Source organism: Chrysemys picta, chromosome 13 (genome assembly GCF_011386835.1).
Source record: "Chrysemys picta bellii isolate R12L10 chromosome 13, ASM1138683v2, whole genome shotgun sequence".
Classification (NCBI taxonomy): domain Eukaryota; kingdom Metazoa; phylum Chordata; order Testudines; family Emydidae; genus Chrysemys; species Chrysemys picta.
The window spans coordinates 49,295,993-49,314,731 of record NC_088803.1 but is presented as its reverse complement, the minus strand read 5'-3'; the positions used below and the strand labels follow the sequence as shown (position 1 = coordinate 49,314,731).

At 46.1% G+C, this 18,739-nt stretch overlaps 1 protein-coding gene across 5 annotated transcripts; it reads right to left on the bottom strand.

Moving 5' to 3' along the window:
* Positions 1–623: 623 nt before the first annotated feature.
* On the bottom strand, positions 624–17,274 carry BIRC7 (baculoviral IAP repeat containing 7). Of its 5 annotated transcripts, none has more exons than XM_065566144.1 (10): positions 16,944–17,274; positions 16,148–16,237; positions 13,653–14,181; positions 9,867–9,966; positions 8,738–8,810; positions 8,596–8,641; positions 3,562–3,771; positions 2,437–2,508; positions 1,754–1,964; positions 630–1,021 (listed from the first exon to the last, which is right to left on the bottom strand). In XM_065566144.1, the coding sequence occupies exons 3-9, from the start codon at positions 14,170–14,172 to the stop codon at positions 1,762–1,764; spliced, it is 1,224 nt and encodes a 407-aa protein (XP_065422216.1). In that variant the 5' UTR covers positions 14,173–14,181; positions 16,148–16,237; positions 16,944–17,274; the 3' UTR covers positions 630–1,021; positions 1,754–1,761. The 5 variants fall into 5 exon arrangements, with proteins under 5 accessions (XP_065422218.1, XP_065422219.1, XP_065422216.1 ...); XM_042858486.2 differs by having other exon boundaries at positions 1,754–1,961; positions 16,944–17,273; XM_065566145.1 differs by lacking the exon at positions 16,944–17,274 and adding an exon at positions 16,805–16,938.
* Between the last annotated feature and the right edge of the window lie 1,465 nt (positions 17,275–18,739).

Below are 18,739 nucleotides of genomic sequence, written 5' to 3'. Positions count from 1 at the left end.
GTAGTGCTGAAATCTATGAACACCCCACCCATCTCCACTGATTAGCTTCCACGGAAAGATTTTAGTAGTTCAAATATCAATTCCTCTTGCCTCTGCATATTATGTGGAATAATCTCCCCTGCCTCTGCAGGAGGTGGTGTGATGGAGCATGTCCTCCATCTGGGCTCTGGGAAGACTCTAGCCAGCTTAACTGGGGTCACCTAGATATAGCCAGTCCTGTTAGGTGTGTAGGCGCATGGAACCAGACAAAGGCTGTAAGCAACTGCATCTTCTCCCCAGTCAATCCTCAGTCTCAGCTGATATGCTTAAAAGAAAGACAAAGGCTTGACTCAAGGGATACAAAGGAGTGTGGGTTCTGCTTACACCTTAGAAGAGGCGGGATGTTTTGTTGGAGTCTGGTTCATGCCCCAGACAGGGGAAGAGCTCTGTTTACCCTGAAAGGTAGCTAGGGACACCATTCCATTCCCCCACAACAATCTGGTACTGGAGGATATGGGCTAGCAGACTAAGTAACCCTACAATCTGATGCAGTAGGCAAGCCCTCGGATCCCAACCTCGATGGAATGTTGTACTAAAGCATTTTATAGGCCACACTACATGAGAGACCAGTCTAAAAAGGTAACACAAGATGCTTTTATTCCAAAATGTGAAGTATAAATCTACAGACTTAGCAAATCATTTTTTCAAGCCCATGAATAAGTTACTCTGCAAACTTTCCTTTATCTGCTCCAAGATCTAACAATTTCTTAAAAATAAAATCACAATTCCAGACAAGAATCATCAGATTTAAACTAAAAGAAGTTACCACTCATCCTGTAAATGGAAAAATTTAGGACTGAACTTTTCCATGGTCATCTTCCAGCCAAGGGGTGGTTCCTAACAGGACACTTCTGGGAGGTTGTTCAGTAACCCAGACTGCTAGTAATAGACTAGGAACATCATTTCTAGTGAGATATCCTCGTGGAGCACCTTCTGTGTTGGAAAAGGGGCTGCCATCAGTGGAAGTCAGAGACCGGAGATTCTGCAAAGACAGAAGGAGTTTTCACAGTATTCAAGTTCTGTGAGGAACGCCTCATTTACACAATTTAACTTCTCTAGTCCTTTCCCTTCCTCCGTGCAGTTAATGACCTGTTCAGAATAGAACGTTGCTTCTTCAGTGGAGTCCTGAGCTTATTTATGACATCACTGCTGCTAGATACATCTCTAAGACAAGTTATATGACAAATCAAGGTCTGAACAAAGATTAGATTCTTTGTAGCTTTTCCTTCAATATAGGATTTGTGCCAGAACACCATTTCTAGCCAGCTTTCCAATCCCCAAACACAGCTACTCAGTGAAAACATGCAAGGCCTCAGATTGTTGAGGAAATTCAGTGCTCTTTTCACAAAGCAGGGATTCCCATCCTTGTTAACAGTGATGAAGCAGGAGAATTTCCCCTTCCAAAAAAGACAAAAGCCTTCCAAGTTTAGAGGAGACGGACACTCTCGTCCACCCCCTTTTGGAGCTCAGGTTCTCCTGCAAAATCAGAGGGCTACAGCTCAGTGGCAAGTCTTGAAGGAAGTGGTTGTTAGCTGGTGCACAAAGTAGATGTCTAAATTCAGACCATCTACCCTGCTAGAAAAATAACTACACTGCTTTTACAAAGCACAAGCAAGACCCTTCCAATCCATCTGAACTATACACAAGGCATTTGAACAAAATGTTTCTATAAAACCCACCCAGTACCCCCCCACCCATGTTTCCCCTTACTCACCCCATAGTTCAGGACATGAAAGTCCTCACACTTCCCCTGATGACCGCTCTGCAGATGGGGCATCGTCTCAGGCTGGGGGCACATTCCGCACACACCACCAAGTGGCCACAAGGAACGAAGACAATGGACACATCTTTGTCCATGCACACTTTGCACATCCTCTCCTCCTGCAACCGTCGCAGCTGCTCCTCCGTACTCAGTGGGGGCTCTGCTGAAAGAGACATACCGAAGTTTTGTTACAGAGCAGTGTTATCTGAACTTTTTTTGAAAGGATCTTTCTGTTCCATAGTTCAAGAGCTGGATTTAGGGCCATAGTTTTCCCTTCTCGTTTTGTTCAAGATTGTGACCATGACAATGGCCAGGACAAACCCCTGCTATTCCAGTCCTGGGCCCCTCAGAGTTTGTCCACAGGTGGTGGGTTTGAGATTTGAACAGTGGGGAAGAGAGGATACAGTTAGTGATCTGTGATGTATGGGGAATCCATGGTAACTCTTTTGGGTGTATTAATCTTGCCTAACACAATAGACCCTATTCCCTGAATGGGGCCTGGAGGTGCTACCACATTCGGAATAATAAGAGGAAATTATTTTGCAATTTAACTGTTACATGGGAGGTAATGAGCCTTAGCATTTCCTGCTGTAGAGACGGTTTTGGTTCAGCCCAGGCAGATTTTATTACCTCACCTGATTCTTTTGAGCACTCAGCCTGTGCGTCTTGTCTCTGTCCTGGCAAACCTGTCTCCCTCTCCGTACGCTCTATAGAAATCAGAAGGAATGGAGATGGCATTAATGCTCCCATGCTTAAAAAAATAATATTAAAAAAAAAAAACAAGAAAAACACACACACACACACACACACACACACACACACACAGTGGGGTCCTTTGCTGGGATTTCAGTGATGTCCGTTCAAGTGTGCTGTGTTGCTAAATGAAAGTGGTTCTCTTTAGGAGGCGGCTAACCCTGCACGCTCAGCCTGGAATCAAACAGCAAAGCTGGGTTCTCGGATTCTCATAGCAACACCAAGACTTGTTGAGGAACCATAAATCAGTTAATCCAACTCCGATGAGTCCCATCCCCCCAAACAAGTGCACACAAAATTCTGATTTGCGGGGTTTTCTAAACAGAAAGATTTGTATTTTATAAAAAGGCTATTTTTGGTCAGAAAGATTGCAGCCAGCGTTGTAGCACGTTAGAGATCGAAAGGAGTGATGTAGAGCAGCATTTGTTCTTTCCTATGTAGAACTGCAGTTATAGGGTGGGGGGTACTAACCCTAGAAATCTTCCTTTAACAATTGCCTGTGTCCTCACCGTTTAAGCTATAAATCATGTTATTAGCACATTTCTACCCCGCCCCCCAACTGCGCCTCAAATCAGACAGAGATGGAATGGCCCTCTTGAATCATCCAGTTTAAATAGCAGGCACAAAAGGAATCCATTTCTGGATTTGCTGCAATGTTAGCACTGGGTATACGCCTAAGTCTTAATGTAGTACCGCAGCTTTTAAAGCAAGACGTAATAGAGAAATATTGAAAAGCAGCGAGACTCCAGGTTGCTGGGAGACCGCTAATGTAACAAATGTTCCAATAACTAGGCACTCTGCAGACCTTCTACAACTGAACCACTTTCCTCAGTATCACAGGGCTATGAACTAAGGAAGCATTATTACATTTCATTCTAGTCTAGGAAGAGCCAGTGTAGACCCAAGAGATCGCGTCACTGAAGTGCTAAAACTTCAGCGACCATCAGAGGAGGAGGTGGGATGCGATTAGATTGATCAGTGAGGTTTCAGAGGCTAAACGGCCGTACCTCTTTCTTCCGCACTGCTGCTCTCTTCCCCATCTACCTGAAGCAGATCCAAGACCAGTTCGGACACAGATAAGTAGCAGGTGCCAGTCAGCAGGTGTCTATTCTGGACCAAGCTCATCACCAAGCTGTGGTCAAAGCCCATCTGCAGGACATTCTGCACTATGGAAGACTGATCCAGAGGAGATGACAATTCCCGATTCCCCACAGAATCTGTAAAGCACAGGGAATCTGTAAAGCACTTTAAAAACAAGAGGGGGAGCTTAACAGGCTACAAAGTAGCCAACTCCATACCTGGCAGGATATGGCCAGGGACTCTAATCTAACGGCGTTCTCTTTCTCAGTGTAGAATATTGTAACTATCCAACGGCCAATTTTGTATGATAGCGTTAGATAGGCAAGATGGAGTTCCACATTTCATGAGGCCATTTATGAAATGTAAACTAATCCCATAGGTCATGCCATATTCCATCATAGTAACAGATTTAAAACAAATATTGGTCTATGGCCATTAGAATGCTACAATCTGTATATCAAATACCTCATTCCTTCTCCCATCCAGGACTGCAGGGACTCAAACGACCCTGGAATAAAGGGTGAAATCCTGGCCCTGCTGAAGTCAATGGGAGAATTGCAGTTAACTTCAGTGAGGTCAGGATTTGACCCTAAGCATCTGAGGTGCTCAGAGGCAGAACTTTCACCCAAAGTTCCATTAAACAGAATTTAAAGAAAAAGCATAGAAGGGATATCAACCTGCATGCTTCACAACATGCACCAACGGGCAGTGGTAAGGAACAAAAAGCAGTCCTCCCCTCCCTGGATTGCCCAGTTCAAGTAGGTTCTTACAGCTTTTTCTAAAGCAGCGGGTATAGTTCAGTGTCAGAGAGAGAAAACTGCACTAGCGGCACCAGCTCTGGCAAGACAGTCCCTAGGTTTCAGACAGTTATTCTTTTGGCACTCCTCATGCCATTAAATAAGAGCTCTGGTTTCACTGGCGTTTAAAAAAAAATTGCCCCTTTTAATCAGTTTTCACATCCCAAAACAGAGGACTCGGAACTAAAAGGCCGGGGGTGGGGGAAGGGAAATGCAACTGTAAATCTCTCCCCTCTGATCCAATCCATCCCATTCAAGAAAGGCCTTTCCATGAGAATCTAAAATAAAATACCTAAGTAAGTGATCCCATCCCAAAGTGTAGGCTCTTCAAAGGCCCTCCTTATAGGACAAGCAGATTCGATAGCTGAACACTTCAACTCAGTGAGGGAACCTTCTATTAAGATGTATGAAAACCAGACCGCAGCTACTTAACAGTTGGCTTCAGTTTCTCAGCTATATTCTATCCCAAAATACATGCAGACAATTGTGAATGAAGTTATGTCCCCAAGCTCCTTTTGTTCTCAGTTAACTAATTTGAACCCTAAAGCATTCCCTTGGACTTCAAACCCATTGACTGCTCCTGGGGGGAATTCTTTGCCACTGAACATGTGAAGCATTTATGTCCTCCACAGATTTCTTTGCTTCCCTGCAGGAAAAGGACTCTCTCACAGGGAAGCAAAGGAAAGCTGCAAGAGCAGTCACACACCACTCCCTAGCAGTGCAGGTACATAGTTTCAGGCACCTGGAGCAGCCAGCAGAGAGGTAAATCAGCACAGAGCTGGGGACATCTCAACTAGTAGCCCTGTTCCTGAGCCAGGATCAGCTGCTAGTCCCAGCGGGGCTGGAGGCAGGAGAAGATAGGATTTCCTCTTCCCTGCTAGGAGTTGTTGGGGCTGTGTCAGACCCACCCCCAGAAACCTCCCCCAACTGCAGGAAGCTCAGCAGCCTCCCCTGCTTCCGGTCCCTATTGCTCCTCCATCCAACCCCCGTGTATCCTCCCATACCCAGACACTGCTACCTAGCCTCACCTGGTACATACCGAACCCCCTCACCCTCCATTCCCAAACCCCACCAAACCTCAACCCCTGCCTCCGGACCCCCACCCCTGCACCCAGACCCCATGCCTCTGGACCCCCACCCCTGCACCCAGACCACTCCCCACTGAGCTCCCTGCACTCAAACCCCCCACCCTGATGCCCAACCCCCTGCACCACCCTGAGCCCCCACATCCAAATTCCCATGACACTGGACCTCCAACTAGCTCCACCCAGATCCCCACCCCACCAGCCCCACTCCCCCAGCACTCCCCAATGACACCCCTCTGCTGAGCCCCAACAACCTTCACCTGGAAGCCCCTGCAGAGTCCCATTACCCCTGCACCTGGAATCCCCCCTCCCTAATGAGCCTTTGCGCATCCAGATACCCCCCTCAACTAGAACCCCCACTGAGCTGCCTGCACCCAGACTGTCCCACACAGAACCCTCTTACCCCATACCTGGATCCCCCCCACACTGAGCCCCTCCACACTTGGATCCTGCCTGGTTGAGCTTGCCTGCCCCACACCTGGTGCACCTGGCACAGAAGGACAGGGCCCCGGGTGTTTCTGGGGCAGGCCCAGGTGGTGTGCTTTGTCAGGGACAGGTGCAGCCTCACCGCTGAGTTTGTGTCCTAGGGATGGGGGCAGGGGGCTGCTGGGTGATCTCCCACCTTCATGCAGCCAGTGGTCTGTGCGCCCCACTGCCATGCTGGAGCCTCTGCATTTATTAACACATAAAACTTTCAAAATTCTGCATGCAATATTTTAAAAATCTGAATGTTTTGGCACCGAATGCCTTCAGGAGTAAAATTGACACACACTGTTACAAAGAGTGGTTCACGTTAATTTTGTGCATGGTTAGAAGAGATTATTGAAATTGTTCCAATCACTTAGGAGTTACTTTAGTCCCAAATGTTTTCTGAATCTGTAAGAAGTTACTTTCTGAAGTTTGGCGATACCTGTATATGCCATTTACCTGCCTGGAGGGCATTGAATGTTGAGGATTCTAACTTCCCCAGAAGAGGTGTAGTTCTGGACCCTCCTCCTTCCTAAATACACAAGGGCATGTTCCCCATGACCTACCTACTGTAACACTTCAATGCATGTGCATTTGAAGGAGTATTTTACTCCGAGATGAAGGTCACCAGCAAATCCAGTAGCAAGCATGCACATAATACTTCTACCAAGAAAAGGGGCTGAACGTGCAGTAATTGGTGTTGTCCTAGTCATGAAGAGTTCACTTTATTTTGCACTTAAGAGATCTAGGAACCACAATAGAGCAGTCAGCTCCCTTCAGAGCACAGTTCAAGGCACTTGTTCCATATCTATCCTAGCCAAAAACCTCCAGTTTCATGCCAAGTCTTCAGTCCTTGGAAAGCGCACACACAAAAGGGTAGGACAGAATAAAATCACCAGTGCTGCATTAGCATGCTCCTGGAATTTCTTCTGCAAGGATCTCAACATTTGTTTAAAACAAAACAGACAGTTACTTCTCAGAACCACAGTGGTGGTCATTCCATAGCCCGCGATAGGTTGAGGAGGAAGCTAAGTCTACACAACAAGCCAGGACTGCAATTCCCCTTCCCGTGTACGTATACTCGCCATAGCTCAATGAAAGCTAGTGCAAATGTAAGTGATAATACAGCTGCAGGAGCCTGGGCAGCAGCAACAGAGGAACAGCGGAGCGGTGCTAAGTGTGCACCCACCTGTTTCAGGTGGGATTGTACTCAGCGTGTCTCATCCATGCCTCTGCTGCCCTAATGACAGTGGCTATACTACTATTTGCTCACACTAGTTCTCATTGAACTAGTGAAACTATGTGCACATGAGCAGGGCAATCCCCCTTCTAGCTCGGAGATGTAGAACATTTGAAGATTCATAGCGAAACTGGAAAGATCTTATTCTATATCACTTAGCAGTCCCTTGGCAGACACCTCAGACAAGCCCAGCAGAGGCTTTGGAACAGCCTGAATTGGTTCACTTTTCCTTCCTAAGTGTGAGCTTTTGAAATGCTTCTGGGTTGGCCTTAGCCACCACCTGCCACCATTTTCCTCTCTGCAGAGATTCGGAGTATTATAAAGACAGACCTGCAGAAAATCCTGTCTGCTTAGTGCACCCATGGCAAAGTTCATAGGACTGAGGCAAGCAGTGGAAAATTCTGTCAGAAAGACAAGATGGGCGCCAAGAAGAAACTGTTTTCCTAGCCTAGTCTCATGTTTACATGCTGCTTCCACAAGGCTGCCACCACTCCCCAAGCCTGTAAAGGGTAGCTTTCTTCCCTTACTCCTCAAACTTAGAATGCAGTGGCTTTTGTATCCCCAACTTCCAAAGGTCTCTGTGTGTTGAAGATCTAGCACCCCCAACCACCATTTCCAGAAACAGCTGGCTTTAAACTCTCCTCCATATTAACCCCAAAAAGGCACCCAAGAACCACTCGCAAGCTCTTCTACTGGCAGATTTACTTTTAAAATACCTTCATTGTGGGTTCTGAGGACACAGGCAATATTATCACTAGCAATGGAGGAGCCTACAGAAATCGAGATGAGCACCCAAGATTCTGAATGTTAACCATGTGTCTTGTCCACAAAATTGGTCGCTCAAGAAACTAGACTTAACTGATTTTAGTTCACTGGCCATTCTGAGAAGTTAAAAAAAATAATTTGGGATGAGATGAAACATTTTGTAGGAAATAAAATTTAATCAGTTTAAATAGTGGGAAAGTTGTTTGAATAAAAAAAATTGAAACTCAATTTAATAGCCTCAAAATGAAGTGTTCTGATTTTTTCAAAAGTTGAGGGCTTCCCACCCCCCAACCAAGACAATTTGGTAAATTCAACATAAAGTTTGCTAAATGTTTTCACCAACCTGAATCTGCATTTTTGGGCAAAAAAAGCGTTGGCTGAAAAGTAATATCCAGCTTTAGCAGACACTTTCAACAGCAGAGCTCACCTGGGTTTCAGGTCCCAGAGGAAGTTTCTTAGTAATAATTCTGGAAGCTATTTCACATCAAAATGCAAGCCTCTCAGAAAGGGATTCCGCCTGCAAACTCTAGAATATGTGGAAGCCAGAGCAATAGATCTGCAGCACTTTCATCGAAAAGGCAAGACAATATGCATTTCCACACAAACCTTGGGGTACAGGGGGATCTTGTTCAGCCCGTTGCCAGGAGCCTCCCTGAAAACATCACAAGACACAAAACAGTCACAGGAGGGAAGTGTCTCCTCAAACCTTTCCCCCCTCCACTGCACAAAAAACCCATTTCAAACTCACTGGAGCGTTGAAGTCAGAGTCCTGAACACTGCTAACAAAGTCTCTGCCCCTGGACTGCAGCAAAAACTCACACCTGCGGAGAAAAAGGCAAATACCCAGTGAAGGACAGCAGACCTTGTCTGAAATACAAGCCCCATGAGGGTGGTACTAAGCTCCCTAATGAAACAGGGTGTACAAAGCACAAATGTCATTCTTGCCACAGTGGACAGGCCCTCCCCTGCTGTAAAAAAATCTTCCTGGTCAAGCAGAAAGACTGGTGGTTTGAGGCTCCTGATCTCCCCAGAACAGGCCAGACTTCATTTTAGGCCTGTGAGATTGGCTTTTGCAATTGAACCTTTCAGACAGACTGGATCACGTGGAAAATGGGTTTGTGGCCTCACCTGTAAGAGCCACCACACCAGGACTAGGTGTATGACATCCTGCCATTTACACATGAAGGCCAATACAAGTGGAATACAAGGGCTGCTCTGATGCCAGTAAGAGACAAGGGCAGGGTTAAAGTTACCATGAAGCAGTGGTAATAGAGATTGACCCACAGATCACTGTCCATAAACTCTATAGACATTGGAGTCTGAACTCCACAGCTCAGGCAGAGTTCTAGTGTGTGATTTCGATTGAAAAGCATTAGACTTGTAGACGCATGTCGTGTAGATTTGTACGATGCCTAACCCAACAGCTCTCCACTTGGTTATGGCCTGGAGGGGCTACAATGATAGACGTGTACAATGATTATCACCACCTGAATGAGGGAGAGAAAAGATTGTAACAGTAACAATGCAGCTTATTAGGATGGGAGCTTCCGGGGTAGTTCTCAGGAACTACCAAGAGACTGACCTCACTAAAATGCCTGCTTTGACCACAAGCTGTTCCAGGATATAGTTTTTATGATACAAATTGGACATAAGCCACCAGATTCATTTCACGTAGGCTTATCAGCTAGCAGCACTATTTGTTCACTATTGAGCTGGTTGGATTTGAACTGATAACAGAGATAGACGGCTCTACTTACTAATAATCCAGTTAAATCTCACCTGGGGCATGAGGTCTGACTGTGGAGCAAGGTCCATTCAGTATAAAACTGACTAATGTGTAGTTCAGCCCCAACAAGCATTAGTGTACCATGAATTACCTTGGAAACCATTTGGCATGTTCCCTCCAGGGGTCATCTCCAAGCTCCCAGTTCCTCAAGCTGCCATCACAGTAAAAACACCTCACAGTGTCACCTTGACCTGAAAGGAGCATTAAGAGAAGATCAGATGTCAGGTACATGAGCAGCTAGTTACACTAACCCACAGGCAATTTGATGTTGCTACCAGGAGAGCTGGGAGGAGGTACAGTATGTTTAATTGTTACCATAACAGGCTACCAGACCAAACTGTTGAGCACACATCACAACTGTCCCAGGACTGTGGCTCACGACTTCTGCCACTTGCCCCTGTTCAGAGACAGGGAGTCAAGTTAGAGCACTGGTTCAAATTTTGAGTTCTAGCTGGCTTGCCTAAGTTGCACCACTCAATTATTGGGATTCCAGTGTTGGGTCAATGAACATTTCAGGTGGAAACTTCATGGATTCTCTGTACATCCCCTTTATGGGCTCATGTCCACTCCCACTGCAAACAGCTATCCCCTCCTGTTTCTTCATCCAGCAAACTGCTCCCCCATGAAGGCTGCCAACTAGGGGTCCATGAAATTGGTTTACACCACTCCCCGTAGTAATAGGAGTCCTCGTTATAAAGATCCCAGCCCAGGGAGGAAACTGGGCAAGAGATTCAGTTGCTTTAACAATATCAGCATGCCTGCTACAGGGCATGATTTTGAATAATGCAATATATAAAGTTACACGTTCCCACTCAGCGAGTTATACTTGGGTCCCACTAAAAAGAGAATTTCTGGGAGTGGATAGGCCTTCCAGTCATAAGCTGGACCCCTTAAGGAGTTTCAATACAGCTGTTCCAAAACACTGGGCATTCAGAAGTCCTTGAATGCTCTAAAACAAGGGAACTATGTGGATCAGATGACTGACAATGCTCTGGAATTGCCCAGTCTAAGTGACCTCTGGGTTTGCCATGTTGTTGGATTGTTTCCCGATGGATCCCCATTCTCAGTATTATGTTTTCAAAGCTGGTCTGCAGGTAGAAAATAAATTCCAAAGCAAATCTGACAAAGGGTTCCAACTACAACCTCTGCCTTCTGGTTTATTCTGTTTTCCTGAGCGGGTTGTTCTTTTGTCAGTAGTGTTTGGCTCTAGAGCATACAGAACTAGAATTCCAGAAAAGCTATGAGCTAGTACACCGTGGAGATTTCACATCTGGTTGCTCAGTTCAGGACTAGTAATAAGAGGTACCTCCTCACACCATTTCTTGTGAAGTACACTGCAAAGCCTTCTCAAGGAACTCAATGAGAGTCATTTAGGCTACATTAGTATTCATGTGTATTTAATATATAGTAAACAAATATGTGCACGTAGTTAGACTATAGAAGGGAACAACGTGTCTAGTGCTACATTAAGAATTTTAGTTCCACAGAGGGATTCTATCAATGCGATAAACCAGAACAGCAGCTCACTGGGTCAACCCCTATAGAACTATAGGTGAAATACAGATTGTGGAAGGCATGGAGGTACAAATGCAGTGCTTGCATGTGTAGAGAGATTAGATAAACTGTCACAGAACAAATCAAGGAATTTTAGACACCGTCTCTGTAAGCGTGTGGGGCTATAGTTCATGGAGGTTATGAACAGATGGGGGGGGGGGGAGCTCACACACTTCAGCCAGAAAAACCCGAGTCCTTACACTGGTGACGCCCCATGAGTAGGAGTTTTCAGACCAAGACAGGAATAGCATTCAAAGAATGAAGATTTAAAATTTTAGCGTTAGAGTTAAAAATTGAGCAGTTTTCAAAGTGATTCCTCAGATGAAAAGCCCCAAACTCAAATTTCCATTCATGACTCAGAATTACAGGTAGTTAGAGAGCTAGACAGAGCCTAAGAGACTTCTCTATCCAAGAGCATGAAACTAGCTGGGATCCATGGAGCCCAAAACAACTTCTGAAGAGGGGACACCTACAGACAGATGAGTCTTCCTTTTTAAGGAATAAATATAAAAACTCCATGCTGTCCCCTCCATAACACATTCTACTTCGCTTCTACTTGAACTGTCTGAAGGTCATAACTCACGTTAGACCTCACATTTAGCCAAGCGCTCAGATACGAAAGAGTGTGGTACAAATGAGGCACATAGCAAGTCAACAGTTATGTCTCCTCATTGCTGTTACCATTATCCTCATTTGTCTGTCACACCCCTTGTTGCGCTTAGCCTTAAACTTAAAATAAGCTCCTCAGAGCAGAGACTTTCCACTATAGGTTTGTGCCAAACCTGACCCAACAGTGGGGAAGTGAGAGGTCTTTGATCTGTGTTTACACAGCACAATGGGGTCATAGGTCCATGCCCAGCGCTCCTATGCAGTACCACATTACCAAGAAGAGGAGACTCCCAATCCCAACTGAGACTACTACATTAAAAATAAGTGTAAATGCAATTGGAAAGCCCCAATGCCAAGTTACCAAACAATGGAGTTTGACCTCACAGGGCACGGTCATAAGAAAGGGGTGTGCTCTAACTAGGTTCCCCACGGTGGTGGCATTTGCAGTCTAGGCCTTAACTCTTTCCCAGTGCTGTGAGAATGTTGTGCAGGGGATAAGCTGTGTCTGAATCTCATGTCTCTGCTGTTCAGGAGGTTCCAGTTAAGGAGAACTCTGTGGCCCCTCACACCTAGAAGAGGAGAGTCAAGTTGTGGCTCTACTGGAGAGGGCTTCATGGTATGGCTGGCACCAACCCCCCCCCCCCTGCTTATGTATCACAGCTTATGGGTGCAGTATAAAAAAACCCTAAATAGAGCTTGTCTAACAGGACACATCATGCAGCTCTACGGTTGCACACAGAGGGAGGCTTTCCCTACCCTAGGTACCTGTATATAGCCTTGGCAGAATTAAGTGTTTTTATAGAATTTTGATAGCTAATAAGCTTTATTTTTTTAAATTAAAATTCGAGGTTTTCAAACTGTGGGGTGTGCCCCCCCAGGAGGGCAGAGGAACATTCAGGAGCGGGGGAGACAAACGGTGACACCAGGGCCGGCTCCAGGCACCAGCCCGGCAAGCAGGTGCTTGGGGTGGCCGCTCCGGAGAGGGGCGACACGTCCAGCTATTCGGCGGCAATTCAGCGGACAGTCCCTCACTCCCGCTCAGAGCGAAGGACCTCCCGCCGAATTGCCGTCGCAGACCGCGATCGCAGCTTTTTTTTTTGGCTGCTTGGGGCGGCCAAAACCCTGGAGCCGGCCCTGGGTGACACTAGCCCCACATGGCAGGGGTCAGGGAGGGCGCACCGCCTCCACCCCCTGACTCACCTCAGCAGGCCACCTAGCCCGTGGATCAGTGTCAACATGCACCATGGCCCCATGCTGATTTCTGCTCCCGGCAGCCTCCACACCTAGCGCTGGCTCCACCCCCAAAACCTTCCCCCACCCTGTAAACCTGAAGGGGGGGGGGGGGGACCAAAAATTGTAACTCAAAGGAGGGGCTCAGCTCAAAAACTTTAAAACTGCTGATTTAATTTTTCACTGAAAGGGATATCTTGGGGGAGGGCGGGGGGGAAGGATGTCAGAATTATTTAAACAGTAGATGTTGAGATTCAAAAACGTTAAAGCTTTATAACTATTAAAAGGCAAGTTGTCAACTTCACATGTCAAAATACAGAATAAAATATCCTTAAAAATCAAACTCTAATAAGTCTCAAGCAACTATTTGCCTCTCTGTAAATTGTTATTATCAATGGAACTATTTTTTGTCAATTTCACTGCACGTGCACAAACTGATGTATATCGACATTTACCAATAAAGCTCTAGTCCTGCCATGCCTACCTGTATAGAAGAACCCTGCTCTGGCCAGTTGCTCAGGATACAGCTCGGTGTACGGTGGCCAGCTCTGGAAAGTGGCTAGTCGCATCGCCTCGGTTTCCATCTCCGGGTATTCTGGTTGACTGGGTAGGGCTGCCTCTTCCACATCCATCCTCTGCAGAAGGCTGAGGATCTGCCCATCCACATAGTCCAAGATCTCCAGAAAGGGGAGCATCTGCTGGTTGCCAACATCTTCACCACAGATAAACTTACAGGTAGGAAAAAATTTTTGGTGCTCTCGCATGGGTTGATCCTCAGCCTCCCAGCTCCTCAAGATACCGCCACAGCAGAAGCACTGCACTCGGTCGCCAGGACCCAGGAAGAAAAAGCCAGCCTTAGCCAGGTCTGTGGCAGAGACAGGTGAGCTCTCTGGCCACTGCCGGAAAGTCCTCAGTCTCTTCTCCTCGCTCCGCATGCTGGTCTTAGACAGCCGAAAATGCCTTTGCCCAGACCTGATCTCCTCTGGGGGAAAGCTGTCCTCCATGTCCCAGCACTGAGAGAGAGAAAAAAATATATACAAGACAATCCCTCAGTGGCCAGCTGTATTCCCCATGTCAGGCAGCACTCAGACTGCCAGTCTGCATTCACATCCCCACAGCTTATCCTGCTACATGTTCTAGAAAGCTCGTGGTCTCAACAAAGCCAAGCATGTTCCTGAATTGCAGCCAAACCAGAGATCCAGAGTGTCTATGCCCTGCTGCTGTTTTTTCCTACCCCTTTACATCTGTCCCCACTAGTGCCTGGAGGGAAGAGACCAGCAGTTTTTCTCTTCCAATCTCTCAAGTCACAGGGAAGCTGAAGTGGTTTGCAAGAAAAGCAAAAACAAGGCAAGGCCTATTTAATGTACTGGACAAAGTCACACCAGCTTTCAGGCTCTGGTCTGAGCAGTGAATACTCAGTCACCTTTCTAGCCTTTAACAGAAGTATAAAAGGGATTTAAATTCCTCGGTTTGCTTTTCTAGAGAGACGTGTTCAACAAGCCAGAAGCCTACACAGAATAGCTAAGATCCAAGCAAATGTTTCCTCATATTATCCCTTTTATAACCAAACAAGCCTCCAGTTACACAGGTCGCCTATTCCATTAGCAGGCTTCTCTTCCCATGATGTGCATACATTTAGTATTTGTTAGTATGGCAGTCTGTGGCCTGAAGCTGAATCAGCAGCTTGTGACTGATCATTCCTATCCATCCCATGTCACAGGACACCCCACCACTGCAGCAGAACCACTACAGAAGTAGCCTAAAATGTTGAGGCCTACTTTACTATATTGGTTTCCCGATGTCACAGTTAATGGTGGTAGTGGTTTGCTGCCTGCACTAGTCCTAGATCAAAGGAAGTCTGAAATTAAAGAAAATATATTACTTGCTTATCCAAGCCTCCCCCCCTGCTCAAACTGAAGTAATATTCCCCAGATATCTGTAAGCAGCTCTGCAGGGCTACCACCACTTCTGTATTGCCAGCAAAAGTAGACGCAAAAAGGCTCTGGGCCTAAAATCTTCTCTCGCTCACACAGGAGCTATTATTTAACAAGAGTCAGAGCATTCTAAAGACATTTACTATCAAGATGTGGTCAACTATCACCTTGCCCACTTTACTGCACGGTGCACCCCTTTCCTTTACCCTTTGGGAGCTTTTGGTAGCCTGAGGGGAATCGTATAGCCCCTAACACAGTGGTTCTCAAACTTTTGTACTGGTGACTCCGTTCACATAGCAAGTCTCTGAGTGCGACCCCCCCCCCCTTATAAATTAAAAACACTTTTTAAATATTTAACACCATTATAAATGCTGGAGGCAAAGCAGGGTTTGGGGTGGAGGCTGACAGCTCACAACGCCCCCATGTAATAACCTCGTGACCCCCTGAGAGGTCCCAACCCCCAGTTTGAGAACCCCTGACCTAGCACATTGTAGGCCCATTCTTTACTATTAGTACCTTGTTCACAGAGAGGCCAATGACAGAGGTGATATGGAGTCCTAGCTACCCTAGTAAAAGTCCCTCCAGAAGAGGGTTGCAGTACATTGGTGGGTGTGTGTGGAGAAGAATACTCTGGCATTGCCTATGAGATACATGTCCCACGAGTGACAGACTGAAATCACCATTAGTAGGAGTCCAGTATTTCATGGGCACTCACCATTCACTGACAGACAGCCCCAGCTGCTCAGTGGAGCCTGCTCACCCGCACCTCTCCCCCACAGAAAGCAAGGCAGAAAAAAAAAAAAAAAAACATTATTAGCAGGACAGCTGGAATTTCCTTCCATAGCTGGACAAACCTAAGTGGAGGAGAGAAAGGCCCTCAATGCCCATGCTAAAAAGAAAGGGTGTTTGTGCTTAATGCACTGAAGTAATTGTTTAAGAACTGGTGTAAAAGAAAGCCATATAAAATTGCTAGAGTCAGTGAGACTTAGGGGATTTGCAGAGCAGTGAAGGTAAAGGTACTTGGAGGCTGCTTTAACCTACATACCCGATTTGGCTCTCAGATCTCAGAAGCACGTCAGAGCTACTTGCTTGTTGGGGCAGTTCTGCAACTCCAGCACTATTTCAGTCCTGGGCTCTGCCAAAGCAAAAGTCAGAGTTAATATCAAACTATAGCAGGCATTGTTCTCTGCAGGGAGCCATCACCAGGGATTGTCACTTACTGAACCATATATTGGAACACGTTTCCCCAGTTGGGGCAGGGGTGCGGGGAGAAAGAGGAGGATTACCTCATCCAACACTCAATAGCAGAGCTAGACTTCGTCAGTGAGGGGGGAGCACCAGGCAGTTAGTATGCTGGAGTGGTTTTCTTGGGGGAGGTGGGGTTGAGTTGGTTTTAAACTAGGACAAGTAGGAGATACCATCCAGTTTATGCCCCCCAGTCATAAATCACAGCCACTCACCCCTTCCTCCTTCCCTCCCCCAAAGGAAGCCCCCATTTATTCGCTTATGTTGAAATAATCTATTGATCCTGCCAGGGACCCCTTTAGACAGGAGCTTTCATAGCAGCTGAATTCCCCAAGACCAGACTGAGATGGCAAGTCACAGAAGGGAAAGCCAATATTTCCACCACCCCATGCACACTTTCCTGGGGCATCAGAAACCTAGATTAAGCCCCCCGCATCATCTTCCTCAGAGTACTTACTCAACTCTGGGCCATTAAAAGCTAACACTAGACACCCATTCATTAGCACTCCCATTTCAAAGGGGGATCTAGCCAGAATCCAAATGCTTCCCTCCAATTCTACTCAGCAGAATATTGACCAAACAAAACCATAACTAACCAGCTACTAATCCACATCCTATGGAGCACTTCTAACATCCAAGACCCTCCTAGAAAAGCTAGTTTGTCTTCCCAACCCTATTTAAAGCTTCCAGGGCCCATTGTCTTGTGTTGTGACTGAGACAGGTTAGCTTTGTTTCTCTTTTCTCTAGCTCATTGTAGCTGCCCGTCTGGAGGGTGTGGTACACCTCGCAAGACCTGAGTGATTTCACCTGCTGGGGAAGTGCCTATTGCTGCTTTCCTCTGATTGGCTGGTCTACCTTTCATCTCCATTCACTCTGCCTGTGAGGGAAAGGGCCCATGTGAACATTCAACCATCTCTCCTACTAGTCTTTCAGTAAGTAACTGTTCAGGTAGCCAGAGCAGACCTCACCCCCTATATTGCTGTTTGGGATACTCCCTATACATACCCCCAGTTGTCATCCCTCCTTCCCTTCCCCTCCCTCCCGAAATCCCCCACTAAAAGTGGTAGCTGAACAGCAGGCTGAGAGATTGTCTTGGAGAAGGATGTAGTGAGAGATGCTTAACTTTGTGTGCTGGAGGATTTCTTGGAGATTCACTCTTAGCCCCTGTGGCACCCTGGAGACCCATTAAGGGCTAGCAGATCTGCTGCAGCTCTAGATCCCAGTACCATATATTTCTGTATAAAAATTCAAAAAGCCACTGAAAAATTCAGAAAAGCACAAATAATTACCCAAATCATTATACAAATTGATTAGCAGCAGCAAATATTTATATTGTGGTAGTACCCCAGGGTCCCCAGCCTGACTTGGGCCATGTTGTGCTGGGAGCTGTACCTACAGCTTGATTATGGCCCTGATCCTGCAAACACTAAAGCACCTGCTTCGATGGGACTACTTGTGTATGTAAAGTTAGGTAAGGTTTGCAAGACGCAGGCCATAACTACTCTGTGCCTCCTTCTGTAAAATGGGAATAATAACATTTTCCTTCATCATAGGAGGTGTTGTGAGGATAAATTCATTGGGACATAATTATCATTCACACTAAGTCCCCTGTGGACTGCTCTGGGGACCTAAAGTGGGTGCAAATTACATTTACATTCATTTTAAGGCCACTTCACGCTGCCAAAGAGACCGGCCCATTAATATCTGGGAGTAGCTCACATGCTTCACCGATTGGGGTAGAACTTGTATTTCAAAACCATTTTGTCAGGAGATTCTGGACTGCTACCTGCTGGGTCAGTGTGAGAGATTTTGGAATGCCAAACCTTGGTGGCAGTGTAACTGCGTAGCTTCATACATTGTGTATGTGCAGTTCACTTTGTAGTGCTACTCCTTCTTTGGATTGCCATGATTCTGAAATTAAGAGTTTCTCTTTCTTTTAATATCTGTTGGTATCAGCTCATATTTTGCACTTTTCTGTAGCATCCTCATCTGTTTTGTGCCCTCTTCTCATTTTCAACAAAATGTATTGGAAAATAAACACATGATGGGAGCCATAAAGGGAGGAGGACTTGCTCAAAGAGGTTTGAATTGTTTGCTTCAGCTATGATCTTTAGCTTCCACAGCATCCCTGAAGTTTGAACACTCCCTCTATCTTTCTTTGTCCTGTGGTCATGGAATGATTTTAAGGTGGGTCTTGAATGGAACAGAGATTTGAAAACTTGTATCTCCCCTGCCACATTTTCCATTTGAGAAAGCAGAATGTGCTACCACTCATCTTAAAGAAGAAACCTGTTGGATCATGCACTGCCCCTAATTAACCAAAATCCCCTTCTCCAAACAAGACTATAAAACAATTGTGTGTTTTTAAAATTAAAATGTCAGCATAACCATC